Source organism: Rhodnius prolixus, unplaced genomic scaffold (assembly GCF_049639745.1).
Source record: "Rhodnius prolixus isolate KJV_2025 unplaced genomic scaffold, Rpr scaffold_4, whole genome shotgun sequence".
Classification (NCBI taxonomy): Eukaryota; Metazoa; Arthropoda; class Insecta; order Hemiptera; family Reduviidae; genus Rhodnius; species Rhodnius prolixus.
This window is the reverse complement of record NW_027411614.1, coordinates 47,557,408-47,580,652: the sequence shown is the minus strand read 5'-3', so window position 1 is coordinate 47,580,652 and position 23,245 is coordinate 47,557,408. Positions and strand designations below refer to the sequence as shown.

Sequence of the window (23,245 nt, the reverse complement as noted above, 5' to 3'; positions counted from 1 at the left end):
CGTAGCGAAATGGTGCATCTAAATACCTGTATAAGTCGTCAAACATTAGTTTCCTTTCTACTACATAACGTGGACATATCCATTATTATATTGTCTTGCAATCTACGCAAAGAGGAGAGAGGACCTTTTTGTTGATCCTGTTAAGATACGATCCACACACCGCGTGGTTCGCTCTCAGCCAGCTTATTGTCGTAACAACCCATTTATTAGTGACAGTTCCCTTAAACCATGGTTGTCTAGGTAACTGATCTGCCATATTTTTTTTGCAGAATCTCCCTTTATTACCATTAATTGTAATCTGTCCGGCCATTTTCGTAGTGCTGCTTTTACAATTATACACTTGATATCGGAGTGTGTGGTAATTTTCTAATTAGCCATTTCCCCCACTATTGGTGGCTTCCTTTGCAAGTTTCTCAACAATTTCAGTTTTCTTTTACACCTCAATGACCCCCTTACTCCCCATTCTCTTTAAAAAAATGGCTATAATTTCTACCAATCTCTGCGATAATGTGATTCATTCCTGCAGACTGGTTGTGTATATGTGATAATTTACACAACGCACTCTGGCTGTCACTAATAATGGTATATTTTTTCTCCGACAACGAATAAATATATTTTAAAATAGCCGTTAAAATAGCAATTAGCTCCGCTGTATAGATGGTCGCCTCATCTTCTAATTTAATTATAGTAAAATAGTTCTGAACCGGATCATACATAGCACTTCCGACTTTAAATTGTTACTAATATTGTTAGTTCGCGTCCAGAAGCTTCATTATATTTTTAAGAAAAACATATGAACAACTCCGGAAAATTATTAAGATCAATTTTCATGAAAAATTGTTTCAAACAAAACCGGTAGACCGTCTTCAGAGTTTATTTTTAGATAAAAAGTTAACAAACCTTTCGCGTATACTCATTTGAATCAAATAATAATTTGTCATAATCAAAAGTCTGGAGAGGAGGATTTCTAGCTAAATACATTCTCTAAATTAAAAGTTATTGTTTCGCCGTGGTTTTGGAGGCGGTGATCCTTGTAATTACTTCCGCCGTGATTGATTTGTTGATACGAGTGTGGCTTCCAGTAGAACGAGTAGAAATTATTTAGTTTTGAACTTGTTTTCTTGATTCCATCACCCAGCAAAAGTTTTAATTAATTTTGTATCCATATTGAAGACATCATATTGATTATTGATTCTGGGGGTGAAGGGTGTATTGGCCTCAACAACTTTTTGATTTAATAGTTTGGAATTAAAAAGTTTTAGTTAGCCAACTATGAATCTGATGGCATTAAAAGTAGCCATAAAACTAGAGCTGGTTGGCTCTCACTGATTGAATACATCAATCAATAAAAGTTGATGATCAGCAGCTCATTGGCTTAATTCTAAAACAATTGAATCAACTTTTTCGCTAAATTGTATTGAAAAATTAAACCAGAGCCATCATACCACTTTAAATCTGATCCCATAATTAATTACTGCAAGAACGCTTCTGAACTCTGTCTTAAACTGTGTTTAGAGGTTTAGGATTGGTTGAGAGTTGAATATTGAATAGGGATAGGTGAAAAAAGGGCCCACAGCTACCGCTACCCTTAACCGAGAACACGAAGTGGTTCAAGCAGACACTAAAGGTGTCTCTGAGAAGCGTCCTTGTTTTAAAGCCACCAGTTTTGGTTGTAGAGTACGCGAATCAGTGTCTCTTTCTGGTAGCGTCCACCAAGTAGGCTACTGTAACTGAGAGGCTCAGTATCACCAGCAGGCAGACCACTAAATTGAAGCAAAAAAAAAATTCAGTTTTTAATTTCCTATATTAATTTGGAGGGGGCCTTACATAAAGGGGGATAACTCCTCTCCTATACGATGTACAGCGTCGAGACCCCCTAAAAGGCACATCGACATAAAATTCCGAATCGAATGACACCTCATACATGAAAATCGGTTTGCGCGTTTAGGCGCTACGTTGTTTACAAAAAAGAAGGTAACTAGAACAAGAACATTTTCTGAAAATGCTGTTTTTGCTCATTCTCGGCAACTTTTTTTTAGAAATCTATTAGATCTGGGTTGTTGCAAAAAAATTACAGTTATAAAGGTGGATTTGATCTATATTTTAAAGAAAATTTGGGAATTTTATCTTTTATATTAATAAATTTATTGTTTGCAATCTGGAACAGTGGCCTAAACTATAAAAGTTGCCTTCATAAAAAATCGACATTTTAAATACTTTTAAATAAAACCCTTTAAGGGTTTTGATTAAAACATGGCCTAATTAAAAAGAAAAAATATGAACTAGACTCAATAAAGACGTATAATAAACTGTGGAATTAATATTTGTTTTGTTTTGTTTCTTCTGGAAGCAAATAGGATCATAAAGTTCAGAAGGGTTGAGGCAGTAATTGCCAATACTGGCTATTCCCTTTAATTATGAAAAAGATCGATATTAGGCGGGGTGTAAGGGCTAACAAAATTGGGTGTAAAACGTGCCTAAATGACTTGTACTCATTCAATTAATTTTTATTTACAAATCTTCTGCAAGCAAAAACATTAATGTGTTCAACAGCAAAAATCTGATGAGTAGTTCTGTTATAATGGGGGCTGGGGGCTCTGATTTCTGATCGGGATCGCTCTGACCTTAGAAGGAAACTCTCAGAATTCGCACTGTACCTTGTGACGTCGTTACAACTGTGTTGGTACTTAGCCCTGCTTCAATAATTGGCTTTCAATCCAAATCTTTGCATGGAAATCCAATTCCAGAAAATCCAGAATTATATTTTTATTTTTTTCAAGGAATGATCGTTTAAGCATGAAAATTGCTGGTGAAATATTTATTTATTTATTTATTTTAATAAATGTTTACCTTTATCTTGCAGACACAGACAACCAGCGCGTGATTATCCACGTGAAGGACGTAAACGATGAGCCGCCTTACTTCATCAATCGTCCGCTACCAATGCAAGCGGTCGTCCAGTTGAACGCACCACCGAATACTCCAGTCTTCACGCTGCAAGCCAGAGATCCAGATACTGATCATAATATCCACTACTTCATTGTCAGAGATAGGAGTAAGTGTAAAAGCTGTTGTTTAAATCTTCTTAAAGAATCTCGTAGTTTTGTCTTCGAGTAATTGTGGTAGAAAAAAGGATATAATTACTTTTTAAGGAAAAACTTTTGGTTGGGTCCTCAAAGCTGGAAAAACTAGAACTTTTCCATGGGGGCATTCTTCTTTTCTTTCTCTATCTTAGACCGGTTTCAGGTCAACCTATCATCATAGGCTGCAAAATAAGTGTACACACCACTTTGAAGGAAATGTGGTTATCATTTAAAATTGTAAATAGGACGATCGTTTTAAAGATCTTTAAAGAGGTATTGTCTTACTAAAAACGATGTCTCTGTCTAAAAGTTAGTAAGCTTCAAGCAGGACCACCAACTAGCAGCATTTCTTGTGCCTGCTCTCCTTACTGATATCCAAGAATCTGTCTAACCCCAAAACCACTTAATTCTCCACCATCCCACTTCGAGATTCTCAATCATATTTCCTAGACATCCTTAGTTAATACATCAATACTACCAGCAGTCGTCAGTTTCTTGCACCTGCTCTCCTTGATGATAATCTAAGGAGTACGCCTTCCGCCGAATATATTCATCCCCTACACTTCAGTCGGTATCCCATAAGAAGTGTAGGGAAAAGTAAACGGTTATTATTCACCTCAAAGCTCTCTTTATTAGTAAAAGCTGGCCGACACTTAAGCTTAAGAGATTGTCAGGCAGAAAAGCTTCCTTTTTTTGCAACCTCTGCTTTTCTAATTTGGATCAGTTAAGTTTTTCACCGTGATTTTTCAGAAGTTGACCAGTTTTCAAGCTGATGGCTCTAACTAACTATAACCATGTATCTATTTCCTTTGTGGATATTGACAGAAATAAATTTTTTTGTTTATATAGCTGGTGGTAGATTCGAAGTGGATGAACGGTCCGGCGTAGTTAGGACTCGTGGTACAGATCCGTTTCAACTGGACATGGAATACGTACTATATGTGAAAGCTGAAGATCAAAATGGCCGTGTAGATGAACGAAGATATCAGTCAACACCGGAAGAACGGCTGTCCATTGTGGGCGGAAAGCGAGCACCTCAATTCTATATGCCAACATATGAAGCCGAGATACCGGAAAATCAAAAGAAGGATTCAGAGTAAGTACCGCCGTTGTTATGATTGTATTTATTTTTAGTGATTCTGAAGTGAAGGATTGAAGAACAGCCGGATCTACATTCCTTGATATTTTACTGGAACCCAAAGAAGGCACCATATTATTGGCTTTCGGGTCAGTTCCGGTTACTTAGATGATCTAGCTCCCTTTCTTGCAGTATCCTAGAATCTTTCCTACTAGTTTTCGTTGCGAAGTAATTTCATCTGTCCACAAAAATCCCTCCTCCTTCAGACAAACTGGATTTTATAAAGGAATCAAACTGGACTTGAAAAGGCGACTCATTCTGGCAAAACACTCAAAAGGGTTCCGGGTTAAATAAACCTTACTGAATAGGAGTTGTTTTTTGAAATTACTGTACTCTGTAATGGAGGCTAATCTGGAAACCTATATCAGGGTTTCCTAGCAGATTTGACTTAACTTTCATACTCTGATCTTGGTAGGCTCCGTTATTTAACAGCTCTGTTAGGCATGGTGCACTTGGTAATTGAGTGCTCGCTCCATTTCTGGCCAGCTGATGAGCATCTTCGTTGTCCAATTTCCAGAATGACCTCGGTGGCACCCGCACAAAGACCACCTTATGGCACTGGAAAAGCTGCCTTAGAGACTCCCCAAATTCCCCTAGATGAAAAGGTAATTCATCTTATCTCTATGGCCTTCTACTTAAGTTCTTCTCAGACATAGGTCTTAATTTCCAAAATTTCATCCAGAATACCGAACTGTGGAATAGTTTCCTACAGAACTCTCAATCAATCTCTCCGGTTTCTCTCCAAAGATTCCTTCGTCACCCATCTAAAAGCCATTCAGAGGCTCCAAGATGGGTCTGGGGCCGACCTAGTACCGTCCATGTAATGTAATAATTTTGAGTGGTTTTATTAAAGATTATTAGAGATAACTGCAAAGCTGTTGGTGTCTGTATTTCGCCAGGATTTACTGCAAATGACATCGCTCCTCATTAGATGTATTGCATTCACCCGAAAGAGAAGAAGTGTTGAAAGTATCCATTGAGACTTTGTTTCAGAACATATTCTTTTTGGTGGAGGATGGTAAAAGGAAGATTGGTCATTTGAATGTGTGAAAGTTGTAAGGGATAGTACTGAGGGTTTCATAGAGTTCCTCCACTTAGACTTACCATAGGGAACATGTCAAAGACACAGTCGAATGGAAGGCCACCTGTACTTGTGAAGGCTTGTCTCATAGTTGTTATTGGATCTATACAGTAAACACGAAGACATACTCTCACAGTATTTATTGGGAACGGCACTAACACATAGTCGCCATGTTAGACTCCACTTCTAGCGAGTCTAGTTGTAGTAGGACATCTACCGGTGTTCAGCTAAATTGCCAAAACCTCTTTTCTTAAAACCATTGCCCCCGAAGTACTAGCTGTACGCCCCATTTACTCCAAATTGATTTGCCTTTCATTACCGATGTTTTCTATTTTCTTGATGCAACAACAAGACCGGTTAAGATTCTTTTTTTTATCATTGTCTGGAGCAGAAAACAATTTAGATAATAGTGATCTTCGCCATTTACGTCGTTCCTAATATTAGAGGAACCATTTCATGGCAGGTTCTCTCAATAGTTTACCAGGATGGTCCTAAAAAACGAATAACGAATTCAGCGATAGTGCACGAAAGATTGCCCAGTTGGCCACAAACCTGGATGCCGTATTTTTGGGTATTTTATTTTTAAATCCAAATCTTACTCCTTCTGAAATTTAAGATGCATCTATTTAAATATAAAACCAAATTTTTGAATTCAGCCTAATTATTTTTTGGTTAATGTATCAATACTTTTAGAGAACACTCTGCGACAACACGCAGTTTGCTGAAAATAGGTCTGCGAACGTATGATAAATAATAATGATAAATCGTAGACCAGCATTGGTCACTTAGTGTTCTATTGGAAGTGAAAGGTTTTAAAATGGACAACCTAAAAGGTTCTGTTGAGTTACTCTTAGTGGGCATCGATCGAACCGCCAGGGTAAAGATGAACAGTAAGCTGAAAAGGAAAAAACCAACCCTTCAGCTGATAATGAACTGCACATGCCGCAATACTTCAACTTGATCGCACTCTCTTCAGCATGATGTTCTCTCTCTGTCTCTCCTTGTGAACAAATAATGACAGCCATTCACTCTCTAGAAGAGGGTTACATGTGAATAGGGGAAGCAAAGAAATAGAGCCTTCATTCTTCCACCTCTTCTATCCATTAGCCAAGATTATTCAAGAGGGAGGTTAAAGAGTGCACAAGTTCTATCGAGCCGTTCAACTGGAGGGTCGCAGGTTAAGTACAGTCTGCCTGCGTCTAAGGATTTGGTTTGTAGTCTTTCTTAAAAGGGGAGGATGTATCTCGTTAAAGTGGAATAAAAAATATTAGTAATAAAGAGTATCACTAGGCTTATACTGTATCCTCTATGGCAGAATCTCTTGCAGTACAGAACAATGTACATCTCTGGGGTTTAATTTATTCTTTTTTAATGCTGATGGAATTGGGACCCATCACCTTCACAACATAACAGGTCACATTATGATTCAATAATCTTGAAGACAGACGTAAGAATATAGGGGCGCACTAATCTTCGTCAACTTCCCGAAGAGCACCTTTGCAGCTATAGTTTATCTCGTGAGACTCTCTAGAGTGTTGTTGCCCCGTGATTAAGGCAACCATATCTCTTAGCTCAACTTGCGTTCGGCCATAGGTTTTGCGAAATTTCGTGAAGCTTTTTAGAAGCATTTAAAAAGTAAAAAATTTGTCTTCTGCTTTAAGGCAAAAAGTTCTCTGGTTAGCAGTTAAGGATTGGATCAAAAATGCATTTATTATTTTTTTTTATTGGTAATTCGCTTTTAGTTCGATGGAGTTAAATCAAAGTTTTTTCGATTAATTGATTTCGATTCCTCAGCATTCTCCAGTAAGTGTTAAACTTTTTGAACGATAATCAGTAGAATCTCTTTCTTGTCCCAAGAATTATTGATCTGATCTTGCCGGCAGATGAAACGTGACATATCCTTTTTTTGGTGAAGAGGCTGCAGCTTCCAGAGTGCTTTAATTGATGTCTCGTTTTGAAAATGATCCACAGCTCTTTCTCCGCTAATAAATTGGTGCTCAAAATCATTTGGATTCTTTTTAAAATGGTTTAAACATTGATGCTGCCAAATTATCTTTCGTAGATCCTCCCACACCTAGCTATATTTCATGCGTGTGATTCTTTTGATTCTCTACGCTGTCAGCATTGTCATACTCCTTCGCAGTATGTCCGCTACCTTGTTGTGTACTTTCTCCATGTTTTCAGCTGTGATTTTACAACTTTAGGTTGTTTTTGTCATCTTAATGTGAAATAGATCTCTCGTATAAATCCAGTCGTCCATTCCTTTACTGTTAAAATTGAAGGAGCAGAATCCTTTAAATCCTGCATGCACCCTCTTTGGTAGAATTCCCTTTGGCGATAAAACGTCTAAAATGAAGAATTTTATTAAAGTACTTACGTTCAGTTTATAGGAAATATACTTCCACGATACGTATGCTGGCAACGCCGCCTTTGTTGAAGGCGTAAAACATTACCACAAAGTATAAATTAATTGCAAAAAGATAGTGCCCTGGAGTGTGAAGATTTCGATTTGTTGTGTGTGCACACCCTGAGATTGTCTACGAGAAACGGGAGCAACACTTTTGAGAAGAGTAGACTCCAGCCGACAAAGTGCAATCGATGCCGACGAGGTTGGTGACCTCCAGCGACATCTGGCGGTATCCCTTTCTAAACAAGCTTTATATCATGGGAAATAACAAGAGCTTTTGCTCTTTACTTTTTTCCTATAACTTTATTACTTCCGTTTACGCACACACACACACACACACACACAACAGGAAGTATTGCAGTTGAGCCACACATTATTAAAATTGATTTTTGCCGGTAATTCTTTTAGAGGTCATCTGAACTAGAAAACATTTTGGTATGGTAACCTAAAAAATTTAAGAGTATTCAAATTTGGTAGGTAATCTCCGTTTTAATACTACTTTCATTTTTCTTATAATTCCTGCTGAATTTTCCGGAAAAAGAGGTTTTACAGAAGTTTATTTTCAGTTTTTCTCGCAAAATTATTTTTCCACTAATTTTCTATGAAATAATGAAAGTTTTTAAAATGCTTTGCATTGGTGTTTGCATCTACTAATTTATGCTTCAGTTTCGTGTTCAATTTTCAATGGAAATTTCTGAAAATACTAATTTACCTTTTTTGGGAAAGAAAATTTAGTATTTTACTGCAACTTAACTGTATTAAAACATTGATTTTCCCAAAAATATAACAGGAAAATATGGGTTTTCTATCAGATAGGTACCTGTCAGTTTGTCTCTTTGTCTGTACGTGCCTAAAATTAGTTCCATATCTCTCTCTCTCTCTGAAATAATAGAGTGGGAGGGCTTGAATTATTGATGTTTAAACTGCATGTAGGAGTTGCATTTATTCTGTAGAAATAGGCTATTATTAGGTTTAGTTGTATATTTAGGATTGGTCTCCGGCGATTGATATTTTATATAACAGGGGGATTCTTCCCAAAGGTTCTAATTGTGTTGAGAGGCTTTACAGAAGAGTTGGAAAGGGATTGCACGATCCTGTTCTATCAGGCTGTAGAAGTAACAAGGGGGAGGTCTTGCACAAGTGTGGTTCACTTGTCAGAAATGGTACCGGAAAGATGTAGATATTTCCTGTTTAGGAACTACCCCTTTCAAAACCCCTCAATGTTTTGAGTTGGCAGAACTAAACGTTATAGCTTTAATTTGATTATTCTAAGGCAGTCTCCATTTATCTTCTTAATTACTCTCCATCTCTACCGCCAACAGTTCGGTGTAAATCTTGGATGCTCCTCAAGGTGTCTTCGCCAGTTGACTCGGACTTGTTTCCAGTTGACAGTTTTATGTAAGAATTTTTTGCCATCTTGAACCATGTATCATCTCAACCAAGGTCTACACATCTGCCTCTACTCTGATCCAAAACTCTGATTCCATCAACATATTTTCGATCTTTGGAACTTCCATTCTTACTTACTTACTTACTCAAGGGCTGTAAAACGGTCCATGAAGAACCCGAGCCTCAGCCACTACAGCTCTCCACCTCTCTCTATTTCTTGCCGACGTTCTCCATCTCTGCTGACCAAGGGCTTCCAAATCTTCCTGCACGTCGGTCAGCCATCCTAGTCGAGGCCTGTACCTCGGCTTTTTTCCACCAGGGTGTCCATATAGAGCTTTCCTGGGGGACCTCTCGTCCCCTCCATTCGGTGCAAATGTCCCAGCCATTGTAGTCAACCAGACTAGAACTTCCATTCTGTTGTTGTTATTATTATTGGAATAATGATCATCCAGCTGTTTGCCAGTGATCCTTTCTTGGTTGGAACGCCCTTGTGTTCACTTTTTCTAAAAACTAACTACTCGATAGTCCAGTTCATCCATTTCAAAAAAAGTGCACTCATTATGTCTAATTACAATAGCCGTATAAAGAATGCTATGCGACAGATCAAGGTGGCAATTGCCACTTTAAGTGATAGATGTACCAATGTAACAAAAGCAAAATTTCATTGTGTTCCGCCATCTCTGGCTTGTTTTAGAGCTTAACAAATATTTTCATCTAAAAAAAAAGTAAATTCTAATTAATTTTTATGAAAAATAAGTTTTTTCTAAGGCAATTTTGCGGTAGATCTTTGGTCGTGTTATCAATCTGCAGTTCTAAGAACGGTAGAAGATTTAGTTTCCATTAAGCTTTCCACTCTTTCGCCGCTCTATTCAGCCTTGCTTGTTTTCTCCGCGCTATGATGACTCTACCCTTCTTTTGGAAGACTGACGTGTAAGCAGGGGTCTTAAAGACGAGTGTTCTTATCCATTCTGTTCTCCCTTACTTTTGAGGTAGAGGGTTCGCTTGCTTTCTGCCTCTTTCTGTCTTAATCTCTCCCACTCTCAGACTCCCTATAAGGTAGTTCCCCTCCTTATTCCGTTCTCCAAACCAGTACTCCCCTCTGTTCTTCACACAACAAGCAATACAAACTCCACTTTTCTTCACAGCTTGCCGTTTTCTAAAGCTTATAGTGGAAGGTTGTAAAGTGTTATTGTTATACGCACGCGCTTCTTGTTTACCCTTCAAGAACAGATGTACCCACCTATTCGGTTTCCTTTGCTTCTCCGTTTATTCTAAAAAGTTTTCACATTTCTTGTCCCGCCCACACCTGGAATCGCTACTCATCATTCTTGGCAAATGCCTTCTGCTTTTTACTGGCAGTAAGTCGCTTAATAATTTACCACTCTCTCCTCCTTTCTTGTTCGTCTCTTCAATTCATTACAAAACTCTGGTGTGCTTTCCAGGGCACATCTATCAATTGTTATGCACTTGGAACTTTTTGTTGCTCAAGAAAACTTCTTAATATTAAGGAAAAGGAAAATATACGTCATCCTCAATATATTTTCTAAATTTCCGATCTTTTATTAACGTAATTAAAACAGACATTGGAGAGAAATTTCTCTTCCGCAGGAAGAGGAGATATTCACTTTCACACCGAAAATACGTTCTTCTTTCCCTCAAACTTCTACCAATCAGTTTCTCTGTACGTCTCCTTCCACCTCAAGAGGAACAAGTTGTTAGATGAGATTAGTCGAAAGTACAATATTACTGAATCCATTTTTTTTGTAGTACAAATGGTTAAATTTAGTTTCAAAAGAATTAAATGATTGGTTAGAAAAAGACATGTGAGTATTCCTTAACAGAATTATTTCCAATGAAAATGAAGGACAATGTGCGCCAATTTCATTAATTCCTCCTCCCAGCTTGAATTTTTAAAGTGCATTTCCAAATAGATGCAACTAAATTGATTTCAATTAAAAACTAAATTAAAAAAAATAAACTGGATAGTTTTACAGTTTCAATAGTTTTGATGGAATAGAAACAGAACTGAATAGTTTTTCCCTTTTTGTTTAAGTAGTAAAATGTAATTCACTTTGAAGTGGATATTGCAGAAGTTTGGAGAGGAAAACATTTCCATGGTAACCCTTTTTTTTTTTTTTTTAGCCGGGAAACTTGTGATTAGACTGTGAGTGGAAAAACAGTAACAAACTCACTTCTGTATCTGTGGAAATTCATCTTTTATGTTTGTTTTGTACGAAAAGTTTGTCTATGGAGTAATTTTAACTAAATTATTTTTTTTTCGCTATATCTTTTTAATGGTATTAATTTTTGTTTTTTTAGTAAATAAATGAAATGGATTCAAAGAAAATGTGTTCTTTTGAAAATTTTTTTGGAGTTTATTTAGCGGAGGGAAGATGAAATGTATAATAAACTTATTCGTGTTGGTCTTATTGGAGGAACCATTAACTTAAATCGACCTGAAACACATTCCAGTACAGATTGAGATCTTACAAGGCAGCAGGCGAAACACAGGCTCATATTGTGCCTTCGCAGTAAGCCTGCTTATCTTTTCAATATGTTGTGCAATAGGTTTTTTTTTTTAGAAACAATAACTTCTTTGGAGGAAAGGTGTTAGGTGTGTAACCAGGGCCGGATTTAGATGAAAAGAGGCCCTAAGCTATTCCCACTTATGAGGCCCTTTCACCTCCCATTTTCAAGTTTGTAAATTACATACAGAGATAATAAAATACATCACTACTGGTGATATAATATCAATATGTTAAATGAAACATGCGGTTATTAGTACTAACCTTAATTTTAATTTTGCTAAAAATTTGAATGTAGGCCCCTCTTGATCTTAAGGCCCTAGGCTGAAGCCTAGTTAGCCTATAGGAAAATCCGGCCCTGTGTGTAGCAGCGAATGCTATCCAACGCGGAGATCCAGGGTTCAAAAATCCAGCTGCTCTTAGATTTTCTCTTCCTAGGAGCTTCTTACAGTTCACTGTCCGGTGATGGACACAGTGTGATCTTGCAACGAGAGAAAACTGTCCGGAGACTGGACAGTGCGCTGGAAAAAAAAACTCTGGAATTGATTATACTTTTGCTTGTATCAGCAGCCCAAAAAGTATTGTAACCAACTCTTGACGATAAGTCCTAGGCTAGCTCTCCCAAGAAAACATACTTCTTATTTACGCAATATTAAAGTTTTTTTTTCTTTTTAAACTCACAAGCATAAAAAAAAAGGTATTAACGACTTCAAATTATCACAGCTTAAATGTTGATCATGTCGCTTAAATTAATTTGTTCAGCATGTTCTCTGAAACAATCTCATTGAGAAACCAAACCCCCGGCCCTAAAAAGTGTTAATAGTTTCTGCCCTAATACCCGAAATAATGAAGATTAAAACCTCCGGATGTCATAAAAAGGATGTGCGAATTTCTTCTAGTAAATCTCTCTCTAAATAAATAATCTAAAATGAGCTTAGAATTTTTTAAAGATAGATTTAGATAAGTCCAGCTGTAGTATCTGGATTAATACTGGTGCATCCCTGACAGAAAATTATTACTAAATTAATCTTTGAATTATTTATTCTTATCGTTTTCTCTAAGTCTTGTAGGCTATCTTAAGTATACACTGTGCAAGTGAAGGAAGATACGGTTAGTACTTCGATTTGAAGTGATCAAAAAATTTGAAAACTCTCTGACTTTAACTTCAACAGATTCGGGGTTTTCCTTCAAAAATTTTATTCTAATAACATTAACATTTAATTCTTACCTGCATAATAAAGTTGTTAAAACCGTGCATTTACATTGAAACTTTAGGTACAGTGACTCCCATTAATATTGGGACAGTACATACAGAAGTTAAAAATTGACGAAAATTAAAAGTGGCACCCATTTATTCAAATTTTTATAAATTCATTTCATTTTATAATTACTATTAATTAAATAAAAACTATTTAAATAAGTAAATAAAAATGTTTTGGTAGATTAAAAAAAATATATATAATAATAAGAGCAAATTCTACCTCTCATAAATATTGGGACACTATTATAATTTATAGTTTGTCCAAGGTTTTGCCCGAATATTTATACAATTTGTAAATATATACCTTAAGCATATATTCAATATGAAATTAATAATTAAATTAGTTTATATAAATCAAGCCAGGTGTAACATGTCGCGCAAAAATACAAATACAACGATTGAACAAAGAAATATTATAATTTCTTTGCACAAAGACAATAAAAAGTGTTAGAGAGACAGAAAAACTGATCGGACCTAAAACATCTACTACGTGGAACATCATTCAGCGTTACCAAAAAGAAAAAAGAATTGTTTCAACCCCACAAAAAGGCCGTCCTCAACTGCTCTCTGAGAGAGAGCAGCGTTATATATTAAAAGAATTAAAAAAGATCACCGACTTAGTGCTCCAAAACTTCTATGTGAAATTTTTGACATGTTCAGAGAGCAAAAAAGGAGCAGAAACAGTTCGGAGAGTGCTAAAAAAACTCGACTATCATGGTAGAGTAGCCTGGAAGAATCCTTTTGTCAGTAAGATAAATCGTGCTAAGAGAGTGAAATTTGCCTGTATAAAAATTATTTGAACACTTATTGAAAATGAAACATCGTTTTAATTCATTTTTGTTAGATATAACTCGTTTACTTAAAGCACTGGCTAAGTATTGCCAAAAATCTTCAATGGGATTAAGATCCGGTGACTGCGGAGAGGTTTGGAAAACTTTGGGCAATTATATAACAGTCACTGACGTATCACCCAAGCCGTAGGTTTGGGGTCGTTGTCTTGGTAGAATTTAGAAGACCCTACAATATCAAATGTTTGGGCACTTTTTTCAAATTATATTTTAATATATTACTATAAACCATTTTGTGCATCATTCCATCAATAAACACTAATTATCCAAATCCTGATGCGGACATCTAGCCCCAAACCATAACTGACCCACTTCCACCCGGTGGTGCAGCTTTAAAACCCTTTAAAGTTGGGTGTAAATTCTTCTTTTCGAGTTCAGCATTCGCTTTCCTCCAGACCATATCCCTTCCATCAGGCTAAAAAATATTAAATTTTGATTCATCGCTAGAGTATATCATTCCAAAATTCACTATTTTCATTAAAATATTTTTCGGCAAATTTCACTCTCTTAACACGATTTATCTTACTGACAAAAGGATTCTTCCAGGCTACTCTACCATGATAGTCGAGTTTTCTTAGCACTCTCCGAACTGTTTCTGCCCCTTTTTTGCTTTCTAAACATGTCAAAAATTTCACATAGAAGTTTTGGAGCACTAAGTCGGTGATCTTTTTTAATTCTTTTAATATATAACGCTGCTCTCTCTCTCAGAGAGCAGTTGAGGACGGCCTTTTTGTGGGGTTGAAGAATAGGAAAAAAAACACCACCTGAATTAACCAAAAACTTGTTTCACCTATGCCTGATCGTTTGAGGGCTATTGTAAGTCAAAAAGCAATTATTAAATTATTACCAACCAATTATTAAATAGTAGGAGATTTTAAATATTGAACATTTAAACTCTAGCACTTCTGGTGTCCAATATTTTTGAGAGCCTTATTTTACACTTTTTCAAAAAGTGTTACCTAACAGTTTGGAATTTCATCGATTTATACTTATATATAATTTCCACAGATGTTGCTAATGTTATTTAAAAAAAAAAAAAAATCCAATCTTTTGTATGTTGTTTTCATTTTCCTTTTAAATCATTTTGTAATAGGTGTCCCAATATTAATGGGAGTCACTGTAGTTGTTTCTAAATGGATAATTAACAAAAAAAATAAGTGAACAAATAATTTTTATACAGGCATAATAATTAGAAAAAGTTTAAAATTAATAAACGTTTTAACAACTAATTATATTGTTAGCTGTTAAACAATGTTCAACATAAAAATTAAAACAGTTGTGCCTTTATCACGCTAAAGCTTTCAAAAACGTCAACCAGAATGCGCCAGTTGCCGGGAACAATTCTAATCTTTAACCTATCTCAGTTGTGTAACCTTAGAGAAACCTTCTTTATTATAATGATGCTGTGAATGACATCGTACGAAAAGTGATCGATTATTTTTCAGAAAAATCTCTTAAGAATAAATTAATTGTTAAAAACTAATAGCTAACTTACTTAAAACTATCTAATATCAAACAGAATCAAACTACAGGTCCTCCTATATTGGTTACGGAAATAATAACTGGTTGTAAGCACAATAAACATTAATATAAATAAATAAAATCTATAAAAATTTATATAAATAATCACTTAATAGAAATTTGAACTTTCTTTACTTAATTTACTGAACTTCTACAATATTCGTCCTCTTACTATTTCGTCAGAACGAATCTTTTATCTTGAAACTATCTTGTTTCGTTCAAAGTGCATAAAAGTATCTAAATTTTCCTGCCACCTTGTTATTTAATTGTAGTGATTCTCAATCACATTCTCTTTGGGAAGTTTTGTTATTGTGTCAAATATTTGAGTCCTTACATTTTTCAAGCGAATAACAACTGGGTGTGAAGAAATTTGTCTTCAATTTTCGTACATATTTCTATCTTTTGTTGACTGAGTGATGGAGGTTACATGATTTCTGTGTGATACTTCGCGTTTTTAACAGGAAAAATGTAGTAAAATGAAAAGAAATTTAGTATATATTGTGAAGTTCTTCATTTTTTTTTTGGATAATTATGTTTAGATTTGGTAATCGAAATGCTGGGATTTTACTTAATGTAGGGGACGCTAAATACTTAAAAACATTAGTGTTCTGTTAAGCTAAACTTACTTATCCATTCATTTTTTTTTTAAATTTATTTCTTTTTCTCTCTGATTTCAGCATCATCTCTGTAAAAGCGAAATCATTCGCAGATCGAGAAATACGTTATACTCTGAAAGCTCAAGGACAAGGTGCTGGTACCTTTAACATTGGACCAACTTCGGGCATTGTGAAATTGGCTAAAGAATTGGACTTTGAAGATCTGAGACAACCTCATGTTTACTCGCTGGTGGTTACAGCTACTGAAGATTCTGGCGGATTTTCCACTTCTGTTGAGGTGAAAATTGACTGGTTTTTCCATTTTGTCAGATAAAGCTCTATAGCTTTGCCGTTTTTCTCGTCACGTAAAAAGGAAGGTTATTCGGGAAGTAATTGGACGTTTAATATTGTTTAGGTTAATTTGCTTCTCAAGGCCACAAGTATTTATTCAACATTCAGGTATCTGGTGAACCTGATTCACTTTTCTTGATCTTATTTTCTAGCTAACCATTCGAGTGACCGATGTAAACGACAATGCTCCTAAATTCGAACTACCCGACTATCAAGCGCACAACGTAGACGAAGACATACCGTTGGGCACATCAATACTGAAGGTGAAAGCCACTGACGCTGATTCCGGAACGAATGCTGAAATTGAATATCATGTATCGGACGACCATTTCGCTGTGGATTCTAATGGCATTGTCAACAATAACAAACAGCTGGACGCGGATAACAACAACGCTTATTATGAGTTTGTGGTTACTGCTAAAGATAAAGGTAACCTTTATTTTATTATTATTATTTTTTTTTTTAAATGATTTAAGGCGCGTCAACATCTAAGGTTATTGGCGCCCGGAGCTTTTTTCAGTGCACAGCCGGCCTCCGGACAGTGTTCTCTCGTTACAGACAACACTGTCCATCACCGGACAGTGAGCTGTAAGAAGCTCCTAGGAAGAGAAAATCTAAGGGTCAGCAGCTGGACTCGAACCCGGGACCTCCGCGTGGGAGTCCAGTATGCTAACCTCATAGCTAATCCCTTCCCTGGTAACCTTTATTATTATTATTGTGGTTACTACGTAGCAAATACTTTCAGTTTAAAAAGTAAAGAGTGAAGGTTCAATTAACTAATGAAGATCACAATTCAGCAAGTACCTAACTTTACGTTCATGTTTCAGCTCAAAATTTCTGACTGAAAGAAAGTGCTAAAAAAGCTTATGTATCTTTGTATAATTTGTTTATATAAAAAATGTTCGTTTTCAATAAAGTAGTTCCTTAAGTCAGAGAAAGATATTTGTAAGATTCTGATAGTTTTAGTTGAAGCTTCTTACTAGAACAGTTTCTAATTACAATAAGTCTTTAACGGCATTGAAAACAGCATACACGCAAAGATAAATTCTTTAATTGGAAAATAAAATTACTTTTCCGAGTCCTAATTAGGACAGTATTCAGAAAGATACATTCGGCCGATATTAAAAAGGACCAATTAGTTAAATTGATACCTTTTATATTTTGGTCTGTAATTAGTGAGAGCTCAATTTATACAATTTATTCGTATAAAATTCGTTTAAAAAATTGAAAATTAAAGCAGAAATTGATATATTTTTCAGAAAAGTCTAGATTTCCTTTTTTCTTTGTTTTTCATCATTAATCGAAAATTGGAAAAGATTGTTCTTGTAAACTCTGTAGTGCCTAAGGCTTCATTAAACGGGTGTAAATGATTTTCAGTTTAATTTTTTTTTTTTTTTTTTCCCTTCAGTTATTGTTTTAAAGAAAATCTTTCATTTATAAATAAAAGTTTTCGTGTGGAGTACATGTTGAAAATATATTTTAAAAAGTGATGTTTGGTTACTCTTTGAACAAAATATTTTGTAAACTAAAAAAAAATTACCGTTCAAATTGATATTTATACAGCATCCACTGCTAAAACTGACACAAAATATGAGATCTGGACCAGAATTTGGTCCATTTTGGGGTTTCGGACGGTTTCAAAGCAATTTTATTTTATTTTTTTTCTTATTCAAGTTTTCATGGCTGCACATTCAGAAATGATCTATGTTTGAAATTTCATCGCTTTTAAAATTTGATTTTATGAACCCTTTAGAGACGCCATCTAAGTTAAGCTCTTTTAATTAAAAATTGATTTCTGGACCTTTCAATAAATCAGCTGTACTAGTCTTTTTTTCAAGGTCAAATAACCATTGATGTCTTTGAATCTCATTGACAAGCAAGCTGAATCCAAGTTGTTTACTGATTTATTATTGCTATTATAACGGAATAACTAAGGATTCAAGATTGGCGAGGAATCGGTCAAATAAAAACAACAACTCGTCTTTTTGCCAACGTTTCGACAAATATATTGTCTTCTTATTGGGCCTGAATGTTACAAACAATTTAGAGAATCAGTAATATAAAATACAATACAATACTTTTTATTTTTATATTACTGATTCTCTAAATTGTTTGTATTTTTGTATTTGTAATATCCAGGCCCTGATGAGGACAATATATTTGTCGAAACGTTGGCAAAAAGACGAGTTGTTGTTTTTATTTGACCGATTCCTCGCCAATCTTGAATCCTTAGTTCAATAATTTACTGTCACGAAATCTAGATATTCATAACGAAATAATCTTTATATTATAAACATGGTACATCGTATTATTATTCTTTTTATATCCTATTTTATTTTACTTAACATAAGACTGCACATTAAAAATCAATTTTAATATTTTTAAAATTTTTTCCAGGAGAACCGGCCAAAACTGGGACAGCCACGGTGAGAGTCTACACGAAGAACAAGAACGATGAGGAACCCAAATTTTCACAACAAGTTTACACACCGAATGTGGATGAAAATGCTGGACCGAACACTTTAGTGACAACGGTTGTCGCATCAGATAAGGATGGTGATAATGTTAGGTGAGTTGTTTTGTTCCAGATGTAAAGTAGGTACTAGAAATAGGATTCTTATGGGCGAATATTATATCTAAAAAAACCACAGTGATGCTGATCTTTTCTGTTAACATCTGATAGGTCTCATTCGGAATTATTTTCATTCAAACCATTGTCCTGGAAAATTTATTTTGACTGCTTTTCCGGGAGCTAAGTTTTTCTTTCTAAAATGGCCTTTCTAAGAGTGTACTGTGTTAAACGTCTTCGCTATACTCCGGCAATACATTACGGGAAATGCTATTTCGGCAAAGAGGTTTTAGACGGTTTTTTTTACGTTGGGGAAGTTAGCCTAGTTTAATATGACTAAGTTCTGGAAATTGGGGTTCTAACTTGTAACTATGGATTCGTTTTTTGCAAATGTTCTGAGAGATAACCAGCCTTAATCCGTGAGCTTTTTGGTTTTCAAGAGAGTTTACGTTCACGTTGTTACTGCCTTTCTGCCTATCGGTAACCAAAAGAAGTTTCTACGCGATGTTTAGGTTTGGTGGTTTCATCATTTTAAATATCAGTCTACTCCAACAATTTAATTTTAGTTCCAACATTCTATCATTTTCATTCCATCCTTAAAATATTTTTTCCTCTCAAATTTCTAATGGATTTTCAGGTTCGGCTTTGTTGGAGGCTCTACCTCATCTGGCCAGTTTGTCATTGAAGAGATCACCGGTGTTATTAGACTTCATGGGAAAGCCATATCCTTAGATCGTGATAAATACGAACTGAACGTAACTGCCATGGATGATGGTGCTTGCTGCGTAAATGGAGATGCCATCATTCACACGAGTACTGCTGTTGTTGTGGTCTTCATTACCGACGTAAACGATAATAAACCCATTTTCAAAGATTGTGGTACTTATTACCCAAAAGTTGAAGAAGGCGCGCCGAATGGTAGCCCAGTGATTAAGGTAATATTCATTCTTTAGAGCTTTTAATAAGCATTTAGTATAGAGAAGATAGTAAAGGCTGTAAATTGATGTTCAGGTTCACGCAACTGATGAGGACAAAGGTGTGAATGGTCAAGTTAAGTATTCAATCGTTCAGCAGCCGAATCAGAAGGGCACCAAATTCACTGTGGATGAGGAGACTGGCGAAGTGACAACCAATAAAGTAAGGTTACAAACCTATAAATGAGTGAGCCCACCTTTGAAACTTAAGTCATCAATTACTTATATATTCTTCATTGTTTTTAGGTATTTGACCGAGAAGGAGATGACGGTAAATTCGTGTCGGTCACGGTCAAAGCTACAGATCAAGGTGATCCTTCACTTGAAGGTGTCTGCTCTTTTACTGTCGAAATTACTGATGTCAATGACAATCCACCGCTATTTGATAGACAGGTAAATGGATCTATTTTTACATGTAAAATACCAGACGTTTTTTTGTTCCAAAGCTGACTGGAATTAAGTGGCTAAAAAAAGATGATCTTACGAAAGAATGTGAAGTAGTATAATTATTGGCCTCTAAAAAGGAAAAGTGGTATAAATTACTGTACTAGGCTAAGGGTCGTGGTCTTCCGAAAGAAGTAATTGGTACGTTACTAGAGGGCTAGCAAATTTGTGAAGCTGCACAGACACATATTTAATATATGCTTCTTAAGTTAGCAATTGACAAAGGTAGCCATGGAACACTATCACCCGAGACCTGCAAAGCTAATATGCATTGTGGTTCTGGGTTCGATTCTTGGTCTTTAGGCCTTGGATTTTATTTAATGGTTAATAAAAGAAATTTATAGTAAAGTATGTTTGCTAGTCGCCTCCGTCCACGACACCTAATTGGTAGTTGGACGTTAAGCCCCGCCTGAAAAAATCGGCGATTACTTTACTTTACTCGAATACGTGGAAGGAATCAAAAATTGTGAAAGTCAGTTATCAAAAACCAAAAGGTTCCACCTAGGACGGTTTTGTTAGTCCTGAGATATATTTTGTCATTCTTAAAACTTTAGAAGAATAATAAGAGTTCTATGAATTTTTGCTATGCCACTGAGGACTTTCAGTAAGGGACCACTCATTAGAGTTATACGCACCCTCATCTGCCATCATTTCTCTACTCCGATCCTTGCTTTAAGGACACGATCAAGATATACGTGTTCACTAGTACTTGATTATTATTCCAAAGGGAGTTTTCGGAAACCAAATTGTATGCGATTTTGTGACTCACTGATAAAAGGGATGTTTGTTAAAATAGATTCTACGGAAAATTCTATAAAAAAAAAAATTTGGATAAACTTAGATGTTCATCTCACAGAATCGCCAGCATCCTTCAGAGAAATATTAAGTAACTAAAATGTAGCAACTGTTTTTATCATTAAAGCCCATCAATTCCTTTTTTAATCATAATTTTTATTAATCCAGTACCCCGGAGGTACACAACACTAAGTCAATTTTTTCAAAATTTATTTGTTTAATCTTTCTAATAAAATATTTCCTTTTTTTTATTACCTAACCATCTGTTAACGTCCATCTATGTTACTTATTATCCGCCAAATATTTAAGCAAAATAATAAGTAAGAAAAAAACCACGAAAAACTCTTTCATTTGTTCTCTTGTAAAAAAATTTAAAATTGGACATAGTACCTCCGAGGTACTGAATCGTATAATAATCGCCTATTTTTTCAGGCGGGGCTTAACGTCCAACTACCATTTACTAGGTGTCATGGACTGAGGCGTCAAGCAAACATACTTTATTTTACATTTCTTTTATTAACCACAGTATCACAATGCATATTAGCTTTGCAGGTCTCGAAATCGTATAATAATTTTTATTTTTTACATTTGTTATAGAAATATGTTGAAAACGTAAAACAAGATGCAAGCATTGGTACAAACATTTTAAGAGTATCAGCATCCGACGAAGATGCTGACAATAATGGAGCCATTGTATACACACTCAGTGCACCATCTAATCCATTAGATTTGGAATATTTTGAGATTCAACCAGAATCCGGATGGATTGTATTGAAAAAACCGCTGGATGTAAGTGTTTTAATGATGGTTTTTAATATTCTCAGAGATCAAGATTTAATATCAACTTTTTTTTGTTAAATTAACTTTTAGTATTAAGGATAATGATTTTTTTTCTTTCTCCCTTTTCTAAGAAAACTAAAGATTTTTCTAAATCCATCTTTAGACAAAGTATTCCGCAAGAACATGTGAGCACAATTATATTTTCCATCTTTGAAATGAAAGTCTGGTTTCTTGAAAATATATTTAAAATAAGTTTAGAATTCTTTTTTGATTAGTTTTTTTTTCTTTGTACTGAAAGGCCGATACTGAAAGGCCGATACTGAAAGGCCGATACTGAAAGGCCGATACTGAAAGGCCGATACTGAAAGGCCGATACTGAAAGGCCGATACTGAAAGGCCGATACTGAAAGGCCGATACTGAAAGGCCGATACTGAAAGGCCGATACTGAAAGGCCGATACTGAAAGGCCGATACTGAAAGGCAATTTTCGAAAAGCCTTTTAGCGATAGATCACTAAGCCCAAGATAATTTCAAGAAAAACTAAAAATTTCTAAACCCCTTTTTGATGTGCTAATCATTTGATTACATCAACAATATTTTAGTAACGTTTATTTTTTACCCACATTTTCATTAACGATCACTGATCGTTGAGAACCACAAATTCAACAATAGTAAGAGTTTTCACAATCCAATGATGATGAATGGTAGTCAGAAATCGGGCAAGAAATAGTTATAAAATCTGGCCAAAGTCTTGACTTTTCTGGTGCATATTTAAACTGCATCAAATCCGATTCATTTGACTAAATACTTCCATTAGTTTATCAAATAGTCATTGCCAATGAAAAATGTAGCAATATATGTTTTATTTTTCTTTTTTTGGCATTGGCTTTCGCCATACAGCCAGCATCGTCTAGGTGCTTATCGCTAGAATATCACTCACTCTCCATTCTTACTTATAAATACATTCGCTTCACACATTCATCCCTCTACTATATACAACTATTTACATACAAACTTACAACTAATGGATGGATCAGTACTCTATATTCCTGCCATCCTTATAACTTAACCGAAATTAAAATCACGTAATCCTTCTCTGATCATTTTCTTCCATTCATTCTAATTTGCTGTAACTTTTAAATACACTTCATATTTCTGTGCTAGCTCTGCTATAGATTTAAGCACATAGATGTTGGCGGGAGAATATTATGTCTAAAAATATCTGTATACGTATACCTTTCTACCATCATTATTATATTGCCTTGAAATCCTCCTCCTCATTGCAAAATCTACGCAAAGAGGAGAGAGAGAGAGAGAGAGGACCTTTTTGTTGATCCTGTGTAGATACGATCCAAACACACACACCGTGTTGTTCGCTCTCTCAGCCTGCTTATATTGTCATAAACAACCCCATTTATTAATGACAGTTCCCCCTTAAACCATGATTGTCTTGGTAATTTTTATTTTTGGCAGTGGGGGGGGG

The 23,245-nt window shown here is 35.4% G+C and overlaps 1 protein-coding gene across 4 annotated transcripts in view; it reads left to right on the top strand.

The window, feature by feature from the left end:
* The window catches only part of CadN (neural cadherin), a 1,042,724-nt gene that overhangs the window by 319,008 nt on the left and 700,471 nt on the right, over positions 1 to 23,245 (top strand). For all 4 annotated transcript variants that reach the window (XM_074131811.1, XM_074131810.1, XM_074131807.1 and 1 more), the window contains exons 3-11: positions 2,864 to 3,055; positions 3,933 to 4,179; positions 15,931 to 16,147; positions 16,353 to 16,629; positions 18,598 to 18,769; positions 19,407 to 19,704; positions 19,781 to 19,906; positions 19,990 to 20,136; positions 21,580 to 21,771. In XM_074131811.1, the coding sequence (XP_073987912.1) occupies positions 2,864 to 3,055; positions 3,933 to 4,179; positions 15,931 to 16,147; positions 16,353 to 16,629; positions 18,598 to 18,769; positions 19,407 to 19,704; positions 19,781 to 19,906; positions 19,990 to 20,136; positions 21,580 to 21,771 (1,868 nt within the window). The remainder of the gene's footprint in view (positions 1 to 2,863; positions 3,056 to 3,932; positions 4,180 to 15,930; positions 16,148 to 16,352; positions 16,630 to 18,597; positions 18,770 to 19,406; positions 19,705 to 19,780; positions 19,907 to 19,989; positions 20,137 to 21,579; positions 21,772 to 23,245) is intronic.